At 40.0% G+C, this 19,913-nt stretch overlaps 1 protein-coding gene across 1 annotated transcript; it reads right to left on the bottom strand.

Moving 5' to 3' along the window:
- Positions 1–559: 559 nt before the first annotated feature.
- On the bottom strand, positions 560–16,195 carry LOC114359985 (ATP-binding cassette sub-family A member 3-like). Its single transcript, XM_028314534.1, has 20 exons — positions 16,128–16,195; positions 15,465–15,635; positions 14,896–15,010; positions 14,080–14,207; positions 13,682–13,819; positions 13,029–13,146; positions 12,299–12,453; positions 12,000–12,227; positions 11,748–11,886; positions 11,155–11,404; positions 10,372–10,507; positions 5,820–5,934; positions 5,051–5,170; positions 4,502–4,612; positions 3,791–3,927; positions 3,191–3,338; positions 2,414–2,624; positions 1,448–1,581; positions 938–1,026; positions 560–832 (listed from the first exon to the last, which is right to left on the bottom strand). The coding sequence occupies exons 1-20, from the start codon at positions 16,191–16,193 to the stop codon at positions 560–562; spliced, it is 2,982 nt and encodes a 993-aa protein (XP_028170335.1). The 5' UTR covers positions 16,194–16,195.
- Positions 16,196–19,913: the final 3,718 nt, after the last annotated feature.

Below are 19,913 nucleotides of genomic sequence, written 5' to 3'. Positions count from 1 at the left end.
GGAGAGGAGATGCGAGCTGTGCATAGCGGAGATGTGAGCTTTTGGGTGTGCAAGGCGCGGGATGAATGGTGAAACCTGACTCTAAACAATCACACCTGGGCGTGCCTGGGCTCTCTGCCGTATGGCCTAAGGCCGCTAAAATCGCACCGTATGACTGCATCGCCCGCACGCGTTTGTGTATCGAAAATTAGTACACGGGTGCCCAGGTGCTGCGGGCGTGCAGTTTTAGCGCAGGCCCTAAAGCTGCTGAGAGCTGTTATTATGACGTTATCTGGAAGACCTAGTCGTAATGGTACTGAATGGTCTTATTGTTGGAATAAATATCACAAACAGATTTCGCAAGTTTATTTAAAGAATGTTACAGATAACAAAACAAATCTTCAGTGTTTAAACATAATTAGCATGTACAGTTTAACTTTCATATCTGACTAGGACATAACAAAAAACTATCTGCGTTTTCACTAACGTGGAATGGACTCACAGTCATTCCCATTCAATTCCAAGCATAAGACTTGTCTCACTGTCTAAAACCTCACGTTAGGTTACGATGATAATTCCATTACACGGGTCCACCTTCATCATTCTTCTTGGTATCAGGTGCGTTGTTTTTTGTTTCTGCTTTTCCTTCTTTTTCAGATGTTGCTTTGTTTTTGCCTTGGACTTTTGTCATCTCTTCCTGACGCTTAGCAAATGACAGAAAAACTTCTTCGAGGGTGGTTTCTGATACTGAGTAGTCCTCAATCAGCGAAGGGAACGTACTTTGTACCTGCTCCATGTCTTGGAACAGTCTGCTGTACTCCATCGTCTCATTTATGTGGTAGTTCAGCATTGTCTGCGGAATTAATACGAGTGTCAGAAACAAAATTAATTTTGGGCTCGTCTATTCCATGATCAATTACCTAATATTATTTAGTTTTCTAAATAAGTAAACTTTTACCTTATGCTCATCTTTGAGTGTACAGTTGAACTTCTGTTGCATGAAGGCTTTTAGTTGATCTACTTGTGATCCAGCAGATTCATCTGATTCTGGAATTGGAAAGTCAGCCATTACATTTGATCAGTAGTCGTAGTCAGAATTTAGAGCTTTGAAGACCAATAAAACCTACCCAGTTAAGGTTACAAAAATAGCTATTATTGGACCCTCAACGATATATTAATCAGTGAGAAATACGAGGACTTCGAAACTAAACTACCTTTCCTATTTTATTAGCAAAATAGCCAACAATTTTTTATGTGCTGTGTTGGCTAAACGGGACTATTCCCATCTCTCGTTCCCACGCGTTCGCGTTGACCGCCAATGAAAACACAACCAGTAAAGGTCAAGTTTGTCCCGGGGAAATTGAGTTAAGCTGTCATTGGACCCGCAACGAAATTAATCAGAAGAACATAGGAGGAGTTCGAAGTTAAGGTGTGTTGGCTAGTAAGAACAAAGATGTAGGGAAATTACCATGTTTGATCTTCAAGATGACGGAGTGTCCCACTGCGAAAGCGGCCTTCAAGGCAGCCGGCGAGCCAAGCGCACACAGCTGCCCAGCCACCATTATAGCAATGCGGTGGCACAGCGCTTCCATTTCGTCCAAACTGCAATTTAAAATTTAAATAAAAGTGAAGGTATATAACTTGACAATAGGAAAAGCCTATTGCCTCAATGGTTCACGCAACACAGCAATGCAGAGCACTGCACTCTCGTGCCCATCGTGCCCATAGCCTATGCCACGCAACGCTCACGTTACGGCGTTGTTTATTCAACGCAATTTACTGCAGCTATATCTCCCTCACTTCTGCTGTGTGGTTTCTTCGTAAATGTCGTAAAAGGCGACCTGGCCTGTTTGTCCAACGTGGGGAGCCAAACCAAATTTTTCGTTTGCCTTTGGTAAATTATAGACGATCTCCAGGAGTGGAGACTAAATGACCTAATGATGACAATTTTTATACTTATAAGTTGCTGCACTTGTTGGTCTAGGTAGTTTCCTATCCTGTCTATCTTCTAAAGCTATGGTCACACCAGGCGCTCGCGAGGCACGCGGCTTGAAAAGAACATTGGCCTGTGCGAGGTAACGATCATAGCGCGCTCATCATCATAATTTCAGCCATAGGACATTCTCTGCTGAACATAGGCCTCCCCCAATGATTTCCACAATGGCCGGTTGGTGGCGGCCTGCCTCCAGCGCCTTCCTGCTACCTTTATGAGGTCGTCGTCATCGATTTACCATGTGGGTGGACGTCCTACGCTGCGCTTTCCGGTACGAGGCCTCCACTTCAGAACCTTGCTGCCCCATCGGCTGTCAGTTCTGCGCACACATTGCCACTTAAGCTTGCTAATCCATTGAGCTATGTCATCGACTTTAATTCGTTTACGGATCTCCAGCGGACGTCCAGCTGTACTTGTTGTATATAGTCTCGGAGTCGGTACCTGTGCGAGGTGATGATAATGGCGTGCTGGTCCCGCAGGCCGCGCTTGAGCGCGTACCACACGCGGCGGCGCGCGGCCACGTCGACGCCGGCCGTGGGCTCGTCCAGCAGCGTGAGCGGCGCGCCCGTGCACAGCGCGCACGCCGCCGCCAGCCGCCGCAGGCAGCCGCCGCTGTAGCCTGATACCAGCTGGTCCGTGTACTTTTCCAGGCCTATTCGGAAACGTGAGGTTTAAACGCTACAAAACGGTGATAATGGGTCATGAACTTATGAATTACACCCAATTAAACTTTGTCTCTACTATATTATTAGTAGGTATAGTCATCGAGACTTATCCCGGGCACGTTTGTAAACAGTTTTCATGCTGTACAGTTCTCATTATTATTTAAAGCAGTGCTAAATATTGTAGCACAAATAAAATATTGTAGCACAAATAAAATATTGATTCACAACTGCAAAAACACCGGGCACGAAATACTTGGACGCGACAGATACGACATCAAAGATCGCGATCGGCAGCATCTAGCTAGATCGGTTCCTCCTAGCAGTGCGAATTCAATGGCTCCTATAACATCAGGTCATCAAACTAACGCAGCGTGGGACGTCCACCTACAAGGTGGACCGACGACATCGTAAAGGTAGCAGGGAAGCGCTGGATGCAGGCCGCTACCAATCGATCAATGTGGAAAGCATTTGGGGAAGCCTATGTTCAGCAGAGTGGACGTCCTATGGCTGAAATGATGATGATGACATCAAACTACCCTAAACAACAACCAACCAACAAGTTTGATCCAGGTCTTGGTTTGTGCGTTCATATCGCGCTCGTTGAACCCCTGCAGCGTGAGCAGGAGGTCCAGGTTCTGTCTGCCGGTCAGGAAGTCGTCCAGGCCCCAGAATTGGGGGCAGTAGCTCAGGGAGAATAGGTACTGCACAAGTAGGAGGCAAGAGTATACAGGTTGTACCAAAAAGTACTGTCAAACTGAAGCCCTGAGGTAGATCATCACTAGGGCTATTCAAATCACCCCCATGTATGTTCCGCGATTTTTGATAGTTTTCGTGTTATGATTGTTTTAAGTTTTGGTGCTTAGGCACTTTTTTGGTTACTGTGGCGCAAATAGTCAAGTTACATGCCTGATTTTTTTATTATCATTAGATGAATACTAGGCCTAGCTGATTCAGAAGTATTTACATCTATAACACGAATGTAAACTAAAATCCTGTAAAAAAACATAACTCGAAAAATATCAAAAGATGATTTGGGTAGCCCTAGTGATGCTCTACCTCTGGGCTTCAGCTTAACACTTCTTTTTGGGATATCCTGTATAGATTATGAACTGAATTTATTGTTAGTTCGATCATGTAAATAGTTAGCCTTCACCTTATCGAAACACGGAAGTGTTAAAAACCGTCCATTAGCGAAGATTTGTCCCTTAGTAACACACCGGTCAGCAGTGAGCATCCGGAACATACTGGTCTTGCCCGCGCCGTTCACGCCAAGAAGACCGAAACATTCACCTGCCAAGAAATAAATCATCCTCCTTTAACGCCACGTCAACGTAGTATTCTAATTTCTAAAGCCCGGTCCGTGAGCACGTAGAATTTTGTCCAATGACCCCTAGCTACCCATCCTTAACGGTCGCGCGTAATTATATTGCTGTCGTGACTGTGCGACTGGCACCCGCAGTGAGTGTGCGAAAATTCTACGTGCTCACGGACCAGACTATACAGGTATGGCGCTAAGAGAAAAAATGCCAACATCAGACCTCCCTAATAACTTTGGAGAGCGCGGGGAAAAGTCCTCCACGTAGAGGCAAGTGGCTCTGGTGATTCACAGAAAGATGGTTGTGAGAGACTCCTAATGACAATGATGATGATGATATAGCCCATAACTGAGTAGGTTGTTTCTGCTACCGTTTATTCGCTCGCGCTCTACTACGAGTACCTACCTTCAGAAAACAACCTACAACGAATCTAGTAAATTCTGCTAACTATAGCACTATAAATAGGGTGAAACATCTTTAATCACTGAATTTTGGATTAAATTCAGCTAAAATCTTAGTTTACAGATAAAAGAAGAGTTTCCAAAAACCTTTCTTGACAGAGAAGCTGATGCCCTTTACCGCGTAGAAATTAGTGCAGAGGTCTACGTAGTTCTTGTGTACGTTAGACACCAGCATCATATCTGTGATCTCTTTCGGTGCTGCAACAAAAAGATTGGTCATCATCATCATCATCATCATTTCAGCCATAGGACGTCCACTGCTGAACATAGGCCTCCCCCAATGTTTTCCATGTTGATCGATTGGTAGCGACCTGCGTCCAGCGCTTCCCTGCCACCTTTATGATGTCGTCGGTCCACCTTGTGGAAAATATTGGTCGAATGTTTAATATTACTTTGTTGTATTGATGTAAATGACCTCTCTTTACTGTGTAACGTAATAAACATTAACGATTGGTTTACCCATGTCTCAGTAGGTAATTCTATGGTTAAAACTGTCGCTTAGCAAGCGAAAGGTCTTGGCTTCAGTCCCACCGAGGCAAAGTCAAAGTAAAAATTCCGATATTTGCATTATCATAGTACTTACAAAGATAATTAATTTGTTCAAGTAGAAAATCAAAAATAACTCAGCTGACTTACGCAATACAATAGTATTCTTGACATACACCTCTTCCGCTTTAACGGTCTTCTCATCAAATTGTTGTGGTGGAGCCTTGAGTGGTATATTCAAAATCTTATCCATCAAGAAGCTATGCACGCCTCGTTGACGTAACATCACATTTGCCTACAATGCATAACTAAAATACATTCAAGTTTCAGCCTAAACTACCTATAGGAAACTTTAATAAAACTTACAGTGAAATACGACTTCGGCACAAACTGAGTATAAATTTTGTTTTGACAGCTACCGATAGATGGCGCTGTTACCTTATTACATCGCGGTAGGTGTTAGCGTCATTTATATGCACTATTAGTAAGTAGTTAAAAATGAAAACACTGTATAACGTAAGTACTTACAGAAAATAAAAATATTTGACCAATTAAAATCAGTATCTCCCTACCGGGAGCATGATTATTGAGACAAAAGTAGCACAACGGATCGGACTTAGATTCTGAAAATATAAAGAACTTAATCAAAAGAACACTAAAGAAATAAGAGCTATAAGATATTAAAATCAACTGACTGGCTGACTGACTCACTCACTCACTCATCACGAAATCTCAGAAACTACAAATGCTAGGAGTCTCAAATTTTGCATGTGGGGAACTCCCATTTTTTTTCTCGCTAACTCGGGATTTTGCGAAATTCTACCTCCAAGGGGGTAAAACGGGATCCACGCGTACGAAGTCGCGGGCGGCCGGTAGTACTATAAATAAAGCTCGTAAATGTATAAAAGTCTTTGCTTACCACAGCACTTGCCGTCTTTGAAGTGTGGACTTAGGACATCAGTGAAAGGGCATTTGTCCTTGTTCAATTTGCAAAGAGCATTCACATAAGCTGTGTTTGTACAGTCGGCCAAAGCCTGTGTGAACGCGAATTGAGGAAGAATAATCTCAAATATCAAAACTATACGCGGAGATTTAAACCACCTCGCACAAAGCAAGGGGATGACAAACACTGAAACAAGTAATGAGTGAAGTTCTTACTGCCTTATCATTGCAAACAATGGCAGTCCACTGCTAGGTACTTGCTTTCCTCAAGGAACGTCATTAAGCTAAGTTACAAGCTTTTTATTACTTTCACATGTCTGGTGTAGGCAAATCTTGCAACTTAAAATTGACCCACTTCCCGGTTTTCTTACTAAGGTTCTTGGGGTAAAATTAAGAAATCAGATCTACAAATCAGAAATACCCTGTAAGTATTTAGTTATAGGAAAAGTTGACTTACCGCCAATGACCGCCAGAATTGCTGCGATCACTAAAGTCATACGTTCGGAGGACGTCAATGTAAAGTCATATAGATATACAAGACTCGCTAAACTACCAAGTAGTACAACCAAAGAAGCAGGGACTAAAAAAAGAAAGAAAAAAAAGAAGAAAGATTTATAGCAAATAAATGATGATTCTGATTCTGATTCTGAAAAAAACTATAGGCCTTACTGTGACACGCAATAAAATAATTTGAATTAATTTCAGTCAGTGCCTGAGGAATGGGAGCGGCAGGTAGCAGGGAAGCGTTGGACGCAGGCCGCTACCAATCGATCAACATGGAAAGTATTGGGGGAGGCCTATGTTCAGCAGTGGACGTCCTATGGCTGAAATGATGACAGAGCTTAAATTTGAAGGAGATCTGAAGTCTCGCTGACGTTTGACGTCACAAAAACACGTGACGGGACCTACCCGTGTCGCTCCCATACCTCTGGCACTGACATAAAAAAGTGCTAGACCTAAAGTTTATTTTGTTTAATAAGTACACATAGTAGGTACCTACATGAAAGTTTTTAGTTTTTCAACCAAAATGGCAACCACTCAAGCACTTTAGACTTTAAAATAGCACTTGAAGAACAACGTTGCTATATGAACATCATATTAACGTTTTTAATCAAAATACTAACGTATAAACTTGATGTCCGATATTGTTTTGTCGAAGTCCAAGAATGCGCAAGCGATGACAATGACAATTACATACAGAAGGATGTGTAGAAGCGCTGTGAACAGCATAGCAGCCCAGTGCAACTCGGGCGGGCAGCCAGCTAGTATATGGGTGAGACGGGCCCCGCTATCTTGTTCTTTACATGGCAATATTAATAGAAAACATAAGCCTGTTAAAACGTCTGGAATAAGAAAAACAATTGCAATTTCAGATTGGTCTACTTACCATAGATATAGATGCCAACTAAGTAATGCGCCGAGTTCGAAACTCAGTGTCGCGTTAGAAATTCACACACACAAAGAAATAAAAATTGTGATCATTATCCACTGCGCTATCAGTATTCAACGTTCGAATAATCTTTAGTACTATGCAAGAAATGTAAACTGTTTGCATTATGACGTCGCTGCTGTCATCATTGCTTTCACGAGCAATGTGTCTGTTTTTGGGCATATTGCTGCGACACCGGCCCCGCCCCCTTGTCACATCTCCCTTTAGTTTCTGTGATCTGTGTCTTATTCGGATTTATTAATCATCATTGACGAAGTATGTCCACTATGAGTAAGCTCTTATCCTTGCATCTCCTCACCTCATGAAAAGATGATCTGGCCGAAAGTAAATGCACGTAAAGGCGAGCTAAGTACATGCAAAATCCTCAATCAACCACAAAGGATTTAGGAATTTAGCACGACTGGATGGACCACATAGACAAAATATCTAGTTTGAGTGATTGTAAAGTCACCCTTTTTACCTACTTCAAAAATTCAAGTACAAACAAAAGTGAAACTTGCTGCAAATGAAATGGAATAAAATTATGGTCAGCAGAAAATTACTCACACAAAATAATCATTTTTTGCCATAATATTAAAGCCATGTTATTTTTTGGCATTTTGAAATCTTCATTGGCAAAAGGAATGTAGGCACCAGTTAGGGGATGGTTATAGGTGGTGACCACGCGCCCTTCGGCTTGGGGCAAAGCGCGCGTTGCTATCATATTTGACAATAGATTGAGAGTCGCTGGCGCCGTGTGACGTATCTCCGTAGTACACAGTACCTTTAATTTAAAATAGAAGCTGAAATTCAGCGAACATCAAGGCACACATGAAATTACTCTATAAAATGATGTCATGCAGTTTATCTCTGGAGATCCCTTCACAAATCTTTCTTCTTATTTTATCGCCAGACTTGACACGACCTCAGGCAAGTTGAAAAGGAATAGTGTATGATTTATGTAATGCCAATCGACTCGCTTGAGTTAGTGCAAGTTCAGTAGATATGCCGTCTGTTGTTTTCCAACGAATGACGTTTTTACAGTGTGGATAAAATCTAAAATGAAACTTAGTGGTAAATAGATAGGTACCTTGGCATCAGTTTCGTTCAGTTCGATCCCTGCTAAATAACTGCTATGTTTCATTGTATCTTTTTGCCCAGCACGTAACACAGCTGCAAAAAATGTCATGGAAGATTGTGAGAATATTTAAAAGTACTGGGTACTTCTCATTTACACTCAAATTTGATGGTCACACAATAATAGTTCATAAACGGTATAAGTTAGAACAATAACTTTGAAATCAGATGATAAAATATCTATTTAGCTACATACAAAATACATTTTATCGTAATAGAAGCAAAAATAATATGAAAAAATCACATAAAACGATAAAAAACGGGGTCATTTTTCGCGTTCTCATCGTGTCACACCTTCGGTTGCAATGAAACATTTGGTTACTGCATTCACAATTTTCATTCAATTTGTGTGTAGCATATACTAAAATCATCGTAATTAAATATACTTTCCACACAATAATCAAAAAAATATCTTCTTATAATTATTTTGAATTGAGAAAGCGAAATACGTTGGTCACACGATTTTAGGTACCCAAAATTTTGAGTAATAATACAAGATTGCCGTTAAACCGAACACCAGCAACCAATCACAGGGTTCTATTCCGTTAACGTCAGTCGCGCTTCGACCATTGGGGAGGTGAGATAGGTCGATCGTCGCTTCGCGAAAAAAGTACGTAACTTTTTGTGATTATCCATAGACATACCGTCGCTTGCTTGAACAATATTTTCTACCTCTAAAATTTAAACAATTTAATTGAAACTTTGCCATTGAATACTTAACATGTTAGACTTATTTGTGTAGTATTCGACTTGAACCGTTAAATTAAAATTTAAGGATAATTCATAAAAAACTAAAATTTTCGTCACCTTCGTGGCATCACCTTCGTGGTATTTTATACACGAAGGTGATTTTAGGCCACGAAAGTGATTTCTTTATTTATTTATTTATTTATTTAAGGACAGCTAACAAGACATACACAATTAACAGGAAAAAAAACATTGAAAACAATACATGTTTATAGTGTAGCCTTAATTAAAAGCTGCCACGACATGTGCATAGATTGCGTGGAAGCGTAGTATCGACTAAATTAAAAAACACAAAAACTTAATTGAACTACATTCAATTAAATTTTTGTGCTAATATATAAGAATTTAATTCAAGCCAGGAATCCAGCATATCAACTGCATGTCTTAGATAATAGTGACTGAAGGTAGAATATAGATTAGGTTTATTTTAAAATATAGTGACTGGTGTTTATGTTTTTACAATATTTTAATAACTAATAAATTATACGTGGTAAGTAGAGATTAGTACATCAATAAATAAATAAGGGCCTCGTATTTTTGTTGTCTGTCTGTATGACTGTATGTATGTCTGTATATGTGACTGTGTATCTGTTTGTAAGATAAATTTAATCTGAAGTTCGAGTTAAAAGTTGTACAACAAAAATACGAGGCCCTCTGGCCTAAATAAAAAATATATTTTTGTTGAGGGACTGATAATCAGAGTTCTTTTTTATTGAGGTACTGATAATCCGTTTTTTACTTCGTTAGCATTTCAGAATGCCACCAGTGTCACCCTTAAAACCAATTGTGTAGAATCTTGTAACTTAGTAGGTGACTTAATCGGTAAAATTTTATCTTGTAATTAAGTAGGTACCTATTTATATTATGTTATTGCTATTTATCTATGAAAATAAGACAAAATATATGTTTTATAAACACTTAAGAGTCATTTACAGTAGTAAAGTTTGAAAAAATTATTGCTGTGAAGTACAGAATCACTTTCGTGGCATCAAAAAATTCAAAACGTTAAAGCTTCCAAACGAGACTCACTATTTGACTGATTTACTGAGAATATAATCTTCACATCAAGCGCTACAATTTTTGTTTAAAAAAAGTTCAAATAAGTTAGAAATAAAATTCGCCACGAAGGTGACGATGAGAACCGTGGCGATGAGAAATACCCTACTTAGTTTATTTGCGTTTCAGCTAACGTCTTATCGTATCTGATAGACTATACCCTTGTACCCTTGGTGTCCTTACCTTCCTCTAAGTCCGAAACATTCTCAAAGGTTACCCTCGGGTACAAATCACTTAGCAGCCTCATACGAGAATCATTGTTTACTTTGTACAGGATTCTGTGGTTTAGCAACGGCCTGTAAATGTCCAGGTTCACAGCGAGAAAAGTTTTGTTCGTTTTGGGCGTGGCAGTGTTGTTGTAGCCAAATGTTGTTGTTAATATTAATAGAAACATGAAGAATGTTCCCTGTAATGAAAAATATGCTTTATTTCATTAGTAAAAATCCCACTTTAACAACTGCAAGCTACAAAATGCATTGGTGGTAAATTGACTTACAAATAGTATTTGACTGTATTTATAAACCCATAGGAACCTGAAATAACGTTTTATTAAAACCAGAAATTGCCTGCTGTACAAAGCGGCTCCAGTTTGCTTTTGGTAGACAGGACCTGAAATAAAAAGTTTATTTCTAAAAATGATTATAAAAACTGTCTCTCATGATATTATTCTGAATGAGCAGCACTTGCTGTGAACACCAAATTAAACTTTGTAATAGACACACCTTCTTCCTCTTCAACATCAGTAAGTGGACTTCCATCATAACCACTGCATAATCTGTAAAAACAAATTATGTTTGTGTGAAGTCATATCCTGCGCAGGTCGTTGTGGATTTTATTTGAAATCTTTGGGGGAGACATTTGTCCAGAAGTGGATGTGTCATTTGGCTGCAACGAACGAATGAAGTCATCATTCGTTAAAATTAGTACAGAGAAAAAATCTCACTTTAAAAACACTTCTTCAAGCGTTGACACACCAACTCCCATTGATTCTATACCCAGTTCGGTCTTCTTGGACTCCAGTTTGGAGAAGAGACCGGGCAAGCTTTTGGTAGACGCCATAGGAATCTTGTAGGAGATGGAGTTAAACCCGCTTCCAGTGGCAGTGGCTTCGGGGACCACTGACTGGACGACACTGGTGATTGCTGCTTCCTTGGGGCTGCCAGTCGTGGTGAAGGTCAGGCGGTAGCCGGTACCTAAATGTTTATTAATTGAAAGCAGCAATGAGAAGGGAAATAATATTTATGTTGAGCAATTTTTGCCCTGTTCACATTGCTAAAGGTATGTAGGAGAAGAATCTGACAATCGTTACTACGCAAGCTTGCAATAATGAAACACGCTCCTCTACCTCTCACGTTATTCAGCAATGAGAATATAGGTAGGTACTTTTTAGATGAGGAATGTTTGAATGACATCAAATTCTTCAGTGTGCATATCAGCTCATTTCTGTTCTGGTCGGTGCACCCATTCGCTTAGGCATACAATTGAAGCGTAGTATACAAAAGTAGATACAAATTATCATTCTGTGGTAGCACTTACCTATGGCTCTCTTGAGGTACATGGGCGTGGCGTGGCACCGCAGCTGGCCGGCGTGCAGCGCCGCCACGCGGTCTCCTAAAGCGTCAGCTTCCTCCATGAAGTGAGTCGACAGCAGCACTGTGTGGGACCCTCGCAGAGACTGAGGATAATAAGGGTCGGAAGCAGACCGTCCATTCGCATTTCGTCACGAATTCAAAAAATCTGATTTTGCTTATATCAGACACATTTCAGATATTACTTATTTTAACTCACCATAAAGATGTCCCACAGTGAACGCCTGGTCTCCACATCAAGACCCGACGTGGGCTCGTCCAGTATCAAAACATTAGCTTGCCCTGCTAAGGCACATGCCAGCTGAAGTCGCCTCTTCATGCCTCCAGATAAGTCAGAACTCTGACTGTTTGCCTTTTGTTGTAAGTTAAGTTTTTCCAAAAGTTTTTCTGCCGATATGCGGGCTTCACGGTAAGTACCTTTTTTCAGCTATATCAAATGATCAAAATAGTTATTGGAGTCACTAATTTTGTTCTTATCTCTAATATTGCAGTACTCACCAAGGTAAAGAACATCACGTGCTCGATCACGGACACGCCGTCCAGAAACAAATTCTGTTGCGGGCACATGCCGATTTGTTGCCGCGCTTCCATAGCGTGGGACTCAATATTGTATCCGTTTACTAGCACCTGACCCTTGGTGGGTTTTAGTACACCTGGAAGAAGATGACCTTACATTGTGTATTTTATAGGTAGCCGTACTACGGCGCTTATACGTGGTAATTGTTCAGCAAATGGCTTAGGGCAGCTCTAAATTTGACGCTCTTCATTACGCCTACCAGTGCTTAACTCAGTCAATGCCTGAGGTATGAAATGTAATAAATTACAGGTCTATATCGATAAAGATAAATCTTTTTGATGAGGTTTAAAAAAGGGGATTTAAATTTTTCGCAACTCAAGTTGCCAAGAAAATCAAAACACAACAGTAAGTCAGACAAAGCAAAAACTTAAACATGTTGTACTTAAATCCCAACTAATATTATAAATGCGAAAGTAACTCTGTCTGTCTGTCTGTCTGTTACGCTTTCCCGCTTAAACCTCGCAACCGATTTTGATGAAATTTGGCATAGAGATAGTTTGAGTCCCGGGAAAGAACATAGGATAGTTTGTATCCCGGTTTTTAAAAACAGGGACGCGCGCGATAAAGTTTTTCTGTGACAGACAAAATTCCACGCGGGCGAAGCCGCGGGCGGAAAGCTAGTATAAAATAAAACCTTCAAAGTGATCCCACCAGTGATTATGGACATAAGAGTGCTCTTCCCAGCGCCGTTATGTCCCAGCAGGATGGTGATCTCGCCCTTATAAACTTCCAGAGACAGGTCGTCTACCACGCGGTTTGGGCCATACATCTGTAAAATTAAGCTTGGAGTGATTTAATCTGAATCGTGGTTGCTTACCACGGGCCTCATAAGAAGGCTCAAAGTCACCCAAAGGGCGATAGAGCGGGCTATGCTCGGAGTTCCCCTGAGTGATCAAATTAGAAATGAGGAGATCCGCAGGAGAACCAAAGTGACCGACACAGCTCGCAGAATTGCTAAAATCAAGTGGCAGTGGGCGGGGCACATAGCTCGTAGAGACGATGGCCGTTGGGGCAGAAAAGTTCGCGAGTGGCGACCACGGGCCGGAAGACGTAGTGTGGGCAGGCCTCCCTCTAGTCAGACAGACGTGAAGGTAGCGGGAAGAGCCTGGATGCGGGAAGTGCAGGGCTAGTCGTTATGGAATTCCTTGGAGGAGGCCTTTGTCTAGCTGTGGACGGCATTTGGCTGAAACGACCGAACGAACGATTTAATTGATGATCTCGCTCTCCAAAACCATCTGGTATTATCAGACTTAAATTAGTATACTGATCATGACTTGCTAAAGGCTTAGGATCCAACAACGTACCTTTGTGACGTTCACTATTTTGATCCCACTTTCGAGATTCGATGGTGGCGGCTCGAAGTACTGTGGCTCTTGGATCCGAACAGCCTCCGTTTCAAGTTCATCCATCGGATCCACAGAGGCTTTACGCCAATATGCTTTCTACAAATGTATAGGTACCTATGTACAATTGTACATACAGAACACAATTACCTATTTTGATTAAAACATAACGGATGGCGCAACCCGTGATACACGCGTGCTGGTTTTGGATTAGGGTTTAAAGTAATTTTATCTTTTTAATGTCTAACACAGTCACTGAACATACCTAAAAAGTAACAAATATAAAAACTTCATCACAAATAATTCAATTTATGTACCTGGCAGAGGAAATTCCATGGCAAAGCATAAGAACCAGTCACCTGCTCAAGGTACCAACTTATCAGGAAAAATAGGGCGATGTGAATGATTTGTATTATGAACCCCAACAGAGCAGAACCCGAGTAGGGTGTGTGCGCGTCGAACATATTGCTGAAGGACAGTCCAGACTCTGCAATCAGAATAATTTTATGCTAATCTATTTTTGGTTGAGTTGCCTTTTGTGAACATTTTGTGAACTTTTCTGCAAAGGACTCAGTGGAATAACTGCTGGCTATAGGTCAGTACAGCACAGAAGTCAATGATGGAGAATGTTGTGACAGACAACACAAGAAGAAAGTCCTCGAAAAGTATAAAATAGGTAAATAATATACCTAAAGGTTGACCTTGACGTAAAACTCACCCCCTTCGAGGTGGGTTACTTCAAATAGGATCCAAATAATCGGCGTAAAAGGTATCAGCACCCCACAAATATAAAGCGCCGCTTTGTCCAAAACTTTACCAAATGTGAATAAAACCGGTGTAGTTAGAATAAAGTATGCTATTAGTGCGTATGCCGGGCTTCGTACTGTAAGGAATATAATAATTAATCTTTTTGAGGTCTTTTAGTCTTCACTGTAGGAGCAGGAACCATGACTTGCTCTTACTAGGGGCAAATGGAGGAGGCACATCCCTCCATCCATGGCCAAATCTTCAATTTGCAATAAAAAGTGTATAGAGTAAAGGGTAAAAAAAAATTATCTCACCTACACATCCTATGTAGCTAAAAGCCATGCCTGAAGAAATGATGAGGAGGAAATATAGAAGAAAAAATAAGAATACGAATAATCCTGGGGTCTTCTCTAGTAATGCTGAAGGGCCAAGTTTCATCAGGACAGTGCCTCCTATGGAGAACACCAGGCCCGGGAATAACGCGTTCAGGATGTGCGACATGAGCAGAGCTTTTGTACTCACTCCCGCAATCTTCATGAGCTCCTGATGTTCAAAATATCTATTAGGATTAGGAATTGCTTGCGACACAGGCAAGGCAACGCTCTGGAAAATTGTTGTAGTTAGGTACTATTTGATGAAAATGTTTTGATGTGTAAAGAAATACGGAACGTATGGTTTCAGGCCCGGTTTCCACCAAAGCGTTGAAAAACCAATCAGTTTTCATTATTTACAAAAAATCAGTTTTCATTATTTCCAATTCTCATCCATTTTATAGAAAAAATTGACAGTCCGACCCTTCTTTGCTCCGCTTTGGTGGAAACGGATAAAAACGACTGGATCAAAAGAGATTTTTAATTTGAAACTGAGCCTTCATGACCTTGATCTCACGGTTAGTAACTAACTACATATTAGGTTAATCCTGTGAGCGGATAATTCTCAAATTGACCGATCTTTATGATATTTTGATAAGAAAGCTGTTAAACGTGAAAGTAAGTACCTGTACACCGGTGGCTTTTTCAACAATCAAACGCCCCATGAACACGTAAAACGAAGGTATCAGACCCACATAGATTGCGAAGAAAATAAATGATGCCTTGATTACTTTCATGTCAACTAGATTTTGATTATTTGAGCGTCTCCCGCGGGGAAACTCGTGTATTATGACACTCTGTAATAAATAAAAAATAGCTTATTTATTTTGTACTAATAAGTTTATTGGCGAATAAGCTGTTGATCCCAGAAAACCTTTATTTTATAGGAGTTCCAGTGCACAGTGGTGAGAATGAGCAGAAGAAGGTGAAGCCTGAAGGTAGGCCGCTTTGTTCTCAACAAGTCACACCAAAACGTGTAACCCTGTTACTCGTAGGAAAAAAGTCCCATCCAGTCACACCCCTTCTTGTTAATGTGTATTTTCTTACTGTAAGCTTTAGATTACTTCATTATTTTGATTTTCTATGTATTTTGTACATTTTTTCTTTACGAGTTTAATACAAGCTCTTAATTATCTTGATAATAAAGATATTTTAATGTTTGTGATCAGTACCAGTGTGACTCGTTGGGAAAAAAATGGTCCGTCATATCTGATCAAGGCAATTTTTCATTCATCTCTGTCTTTTAGGAATTATTTCTGTTCTAATAAAAGCAAAGCCCAACTACTTACCTGTTTCACTTCTTTTCCAGTCAGCAGTTCTATGAAACTTTGATCTATAGCCCACTGTAGTCGCATGAACGCCTGACAGTCTATTCCTGGAAAAGAATACGTTCATCATCATCATCATTATTCAGCCATAGGACGTCCACTGCTCAACATAGGCCTCCCTCAATGATTTCCACAATGGCCGGTTGGTGGCGGCCATGATCCAAGTGCCTTACCGCTACCTTTATGAGGTCGTTGGTCCACCTTGTGGGTGGACGTCCTACGCTGCGCTTTCTGGTACGTGGCCTCCCTTCCAGAACCTTGCTGCCCCATCAGTTCAGTTATTTATTACATGACTACTTTTTTGGGGTTTCTTACTTACAATTTTACATAATAAGATACTTTACCGTACTGGGTATGCGGATAATGCGGAATTAAGTGCATTATACCCTTGTTATTGCTCACAACAAAGCGTTTATGCGTCTTGAATGGTGTCTTCATTCTTATGGAATAATTTAGGCTTTTGGGTGTATCGTGTTTTGGCATATTCTGAAATAAGGTCGCAATTCAGTAAATAAAAAATCCTTTTAACATAGTTAAATCTGTTGTTAAAGTTCATCCGAATCCGAATTAACTAAGGTCTTATGTAAAAACCTTTGTACCTATACCAACATGGAGCAATAAAGAATTTTAATTTGAAAGACAATGATCATGATAAAATGTTACTTTAGACCCAACACCACGAGTCCCTGTAGTGCGATTCTATAAAACCTTCATCTAGACATCGCAACTAAATCTGCAGTGAGTTTTTAGATTAGCATTCTATAAAACTCTATCGTCGGCACGAATTTACTCTAGCGCTACGCTTGTCAGCGCGGCAGCGGATTGAACTACTGATATAAGGACTTACTTCGTCTGTTTTTATCAGCTAGCTCTTGGCCACTAAACCGAAGTTTTAGGTAAGAAGTGGAAATAAATTATTTCACAAACACTCACATGAAAAACTACAACAGCTTCATCTGGCCCCATGTTCTCGGTGTATTTTAACACAGTAACGGCGTCATTAAATCCAAAACGTCCCCGTGTTTCATTCGATCGTTTATCTGCAATATGGTAGGTGATCTAACAAAAAACTTAAAAGCTTCACAAAAGAGTGTCAGACAACATTAGAAAACTCTCTTAAATTCATGTCTCTCCCAAATCCAAGGTACAGAGCATAAAAAAATTTTTTAAGCTACGTAAGTACCTTTAACAGTGGATACCCTAATCCTGATAATGATGATGATCACCAAGTCCACATTGAATAATTCCTACCAAAAAATCCTTATAACGCGAAACGCTACGGCATATGACAGTTACTAGAAAAGTTTGTTATTTATCATTGAATATTCTGACCTGGTGGTAATGTGTAAAATTCTTGCAGGTGCAGTTTGTTGCCAACCCTACTCATAAGCTTCCTGGTGAAGACCGTCTTCGGAGTGTAGAGCACAACTGGCGGCCCCAAAGTGCTTCTGAGAGAAAGTGGTCCCTAATAAAGCAATTAATAAAGGGAGTGCCTCCGCTGCCGGCGCCGGTTCCCAAAAATATGGCCATTGGGAACCGGCGGTAATACCACGTGATACGCTGCCGACAGTCAAAAGGCTGCCGACGCTGGCACTCCAAGGCAACCGGCAACAGAGGATTGTGAAGCGCAAAAGGCCAGTGGCATAGCTAGGTAACCAAGAGCCCTGGGGCAAATTAATAAATGGTAATATACAGGCTGAAAACGATAAGTGATCTCGATTATTTCTAAACTATACAAGATATCGAAAAAGTAGTTACTGGTCCTGAAAGTGCTTCATAAGCTCTATCAAACGGTACCAATAAGGTTTATTTATTTATTTATTTATTTTTTTTTATTTATTTAATAGGACAACCAACAAGACATACACTGGAAGACAATCAATATTTACAACGTATTTAACTTAATCTAAGTGCTGCCTTAATTATAGGTTGCCACGGCATGCAAAAGTGGACTTATACATATACAGTGTCTACACTTAAAGAAAAGAGTTTCTTCAGCGAGTATTATTTAGCTGGAATAACATTTCGCCAGCGACTCGATGCGAAGCTGTTTAGGATTTTGCGCTTAAATGAAGGTTACAGAAGAAACTGGATCTATCCGAAAATTCAATGTTTGCAGCTTATTAACTTTATGCGCCTACCTTAAATATGCCTTATGCCTGTTTTCACCATCAATCCCTAACATGATCCCTGACCCCTATGGTAACACATATGTTTTCAAAGGGGTCACTTAGAAATTAGGAATTGATGGTGAAAACGGGCAATAACCTCATAGAAGAACTTGAAAGTGTCACACTTACCGGCTTTACCATTACTTCAGAATCTAAAGGTTTATCAAGTTCCTCCCTGATAGCGAAAATTAAACCTAAAAATAGCAATGGAAACACAAGTTCTAGCAGTGTACATATGAACTGTCTTTTCCTGGCCAGCCAGTGCCTCCACATCAGCGTCGCTAGAACCCTCGCAAACATCTGGACAACTTAACAACAGACCAGTCTAGACCACAGCATCACAATTATAAACCACTCTAAAACCATTGAAGTAATATTACTACGTAGTACACTCAGAATACGGAACAAACTAGAAACCGTCAACGGGCGTAAATGTGTATCCATATAAACTACTCCAAATCGCATTAGTTTGACTTTAGAGCAATTAGTCAATGGCCAGCGCGCGCATTGTTTACATATCCGTCAGATTGACACTTAATAATTAAAATATGCCGTCTTGTGCCGTTCCAACATGCAAGAATGTTCCTGGGATTACGAAGAAAGTGCATGGGATCACGTTTCATGTGTAAGTAGCACATTTCCAATTCATTTTAATTAAATAATAATTTTCAAAAAAAATCACGGTTACATTTTGTAAGTGTTGCCACAGATCAACGGAATATTTTACCCAGCTTTTTTTAATATTAAATTATATTTGTTTATAAAAAATTCACGCGTTTATTTTGTTAGCGTTACTACAGAATAATGGAATATTTTACCCACCTTTTTTGTTTTAATTAATTGTTAGTGTAATTTATTCCGTGACAACCTGATTAATTCAATATAATGTATTAAATTTATTTTTACTATTTCTCCATAAATAATGAGGACCAAATTTAGATATCATAATAAAATATATGACTGTATACATTTTAGCTTTGACAAGTAGACGTAGTAAGGAAATCAGAATGGACAAAAATAATTCGAAGAGCACGGCTAGATGATTTATGGAAACCATCGAAGAGAAGCCTAATTTGCTCAATTCACTTTGAGGAGCAATATTTTTATGAGACGATAGGTGGTTTTACAAGACTAAACAAAAAAGCTGTTCCAAGTAGGGTATGTGTATCATTATGTTCTGGCATCCTTTTTTAAGGGTTTTAAGGGTTGTATGATTGTTAGAGAAAATTATAATAGTTCGTTCTTCGCAGATAGATGCCAGTAATTTCATAAAAAAATAATGTTCTGTTGTTACAGAATTTGGCTTTACCCCCAGAAACGTCCGAGACACCTGTTGGAATATCAGTACCTTCAGTGCTCAAAAGTGTAGGTTATTCTTTTTTATTTCCTTTTGATAATGTTCAATAGCATGACTGTTTTAAGTGTTTACAGGCTTTGACTTGTGTTTCAGGATACACAGTCAGAACCTACGGGATCAAATACAGTGATTGATGATGTAAATAATTTGGATTTGCTCCCAGAAAAATACAATGCATCTGTGGGAATATCTGGACTTTCGATACCTAAAACTGTAAAT

Source organism: Ostrinia furnacalis, unplaced genomic scaffold, assembly GCF_004193835.3.
Source record: "Ostrinia furnacalis isolate ACB-3 unplaced genomic scaffold, ASM419383v2 OfSCF4780, whole genome shotgun sequence".
In the NCBI taxonomy this organism is placed as follows: domain Eukaryota; kingdom Metazoa; phylum Arthropoda; class Insecta; order Lepidoptera; family Crambidae; genus Ostrinia; species Ostrinia furnacalis.
Note: the sequence above shows the minus strand (reverse complement) of the source record. Positions and strands in the feature narration are given on the sequence as shown.

Bases quoted from the DNA above. Each gene is read 5' to 3' on its own strand.
- LOC114359985 (XM_028314534.1), bottom strand. From the start codon at position 16,193: ATGCGACTACAGTGGGCTATAGATCAAAGTTTCATAGAACTGCTGACT. The intron at 15,636-16,127 runs GTAAGTAGTTGG...TATTTATTACAG, and splicing joins CTGGAAAAGAAGTGAAACAG to AGTGTCATAATACACGAGTT. The intron at 13,147-13,681 runs GTACGTTGTTGG...TTAATTTTACAG, and splicing joins AAATAGTGAACGTCACAAAG to ATGTATGGCCCAAACCGCGT.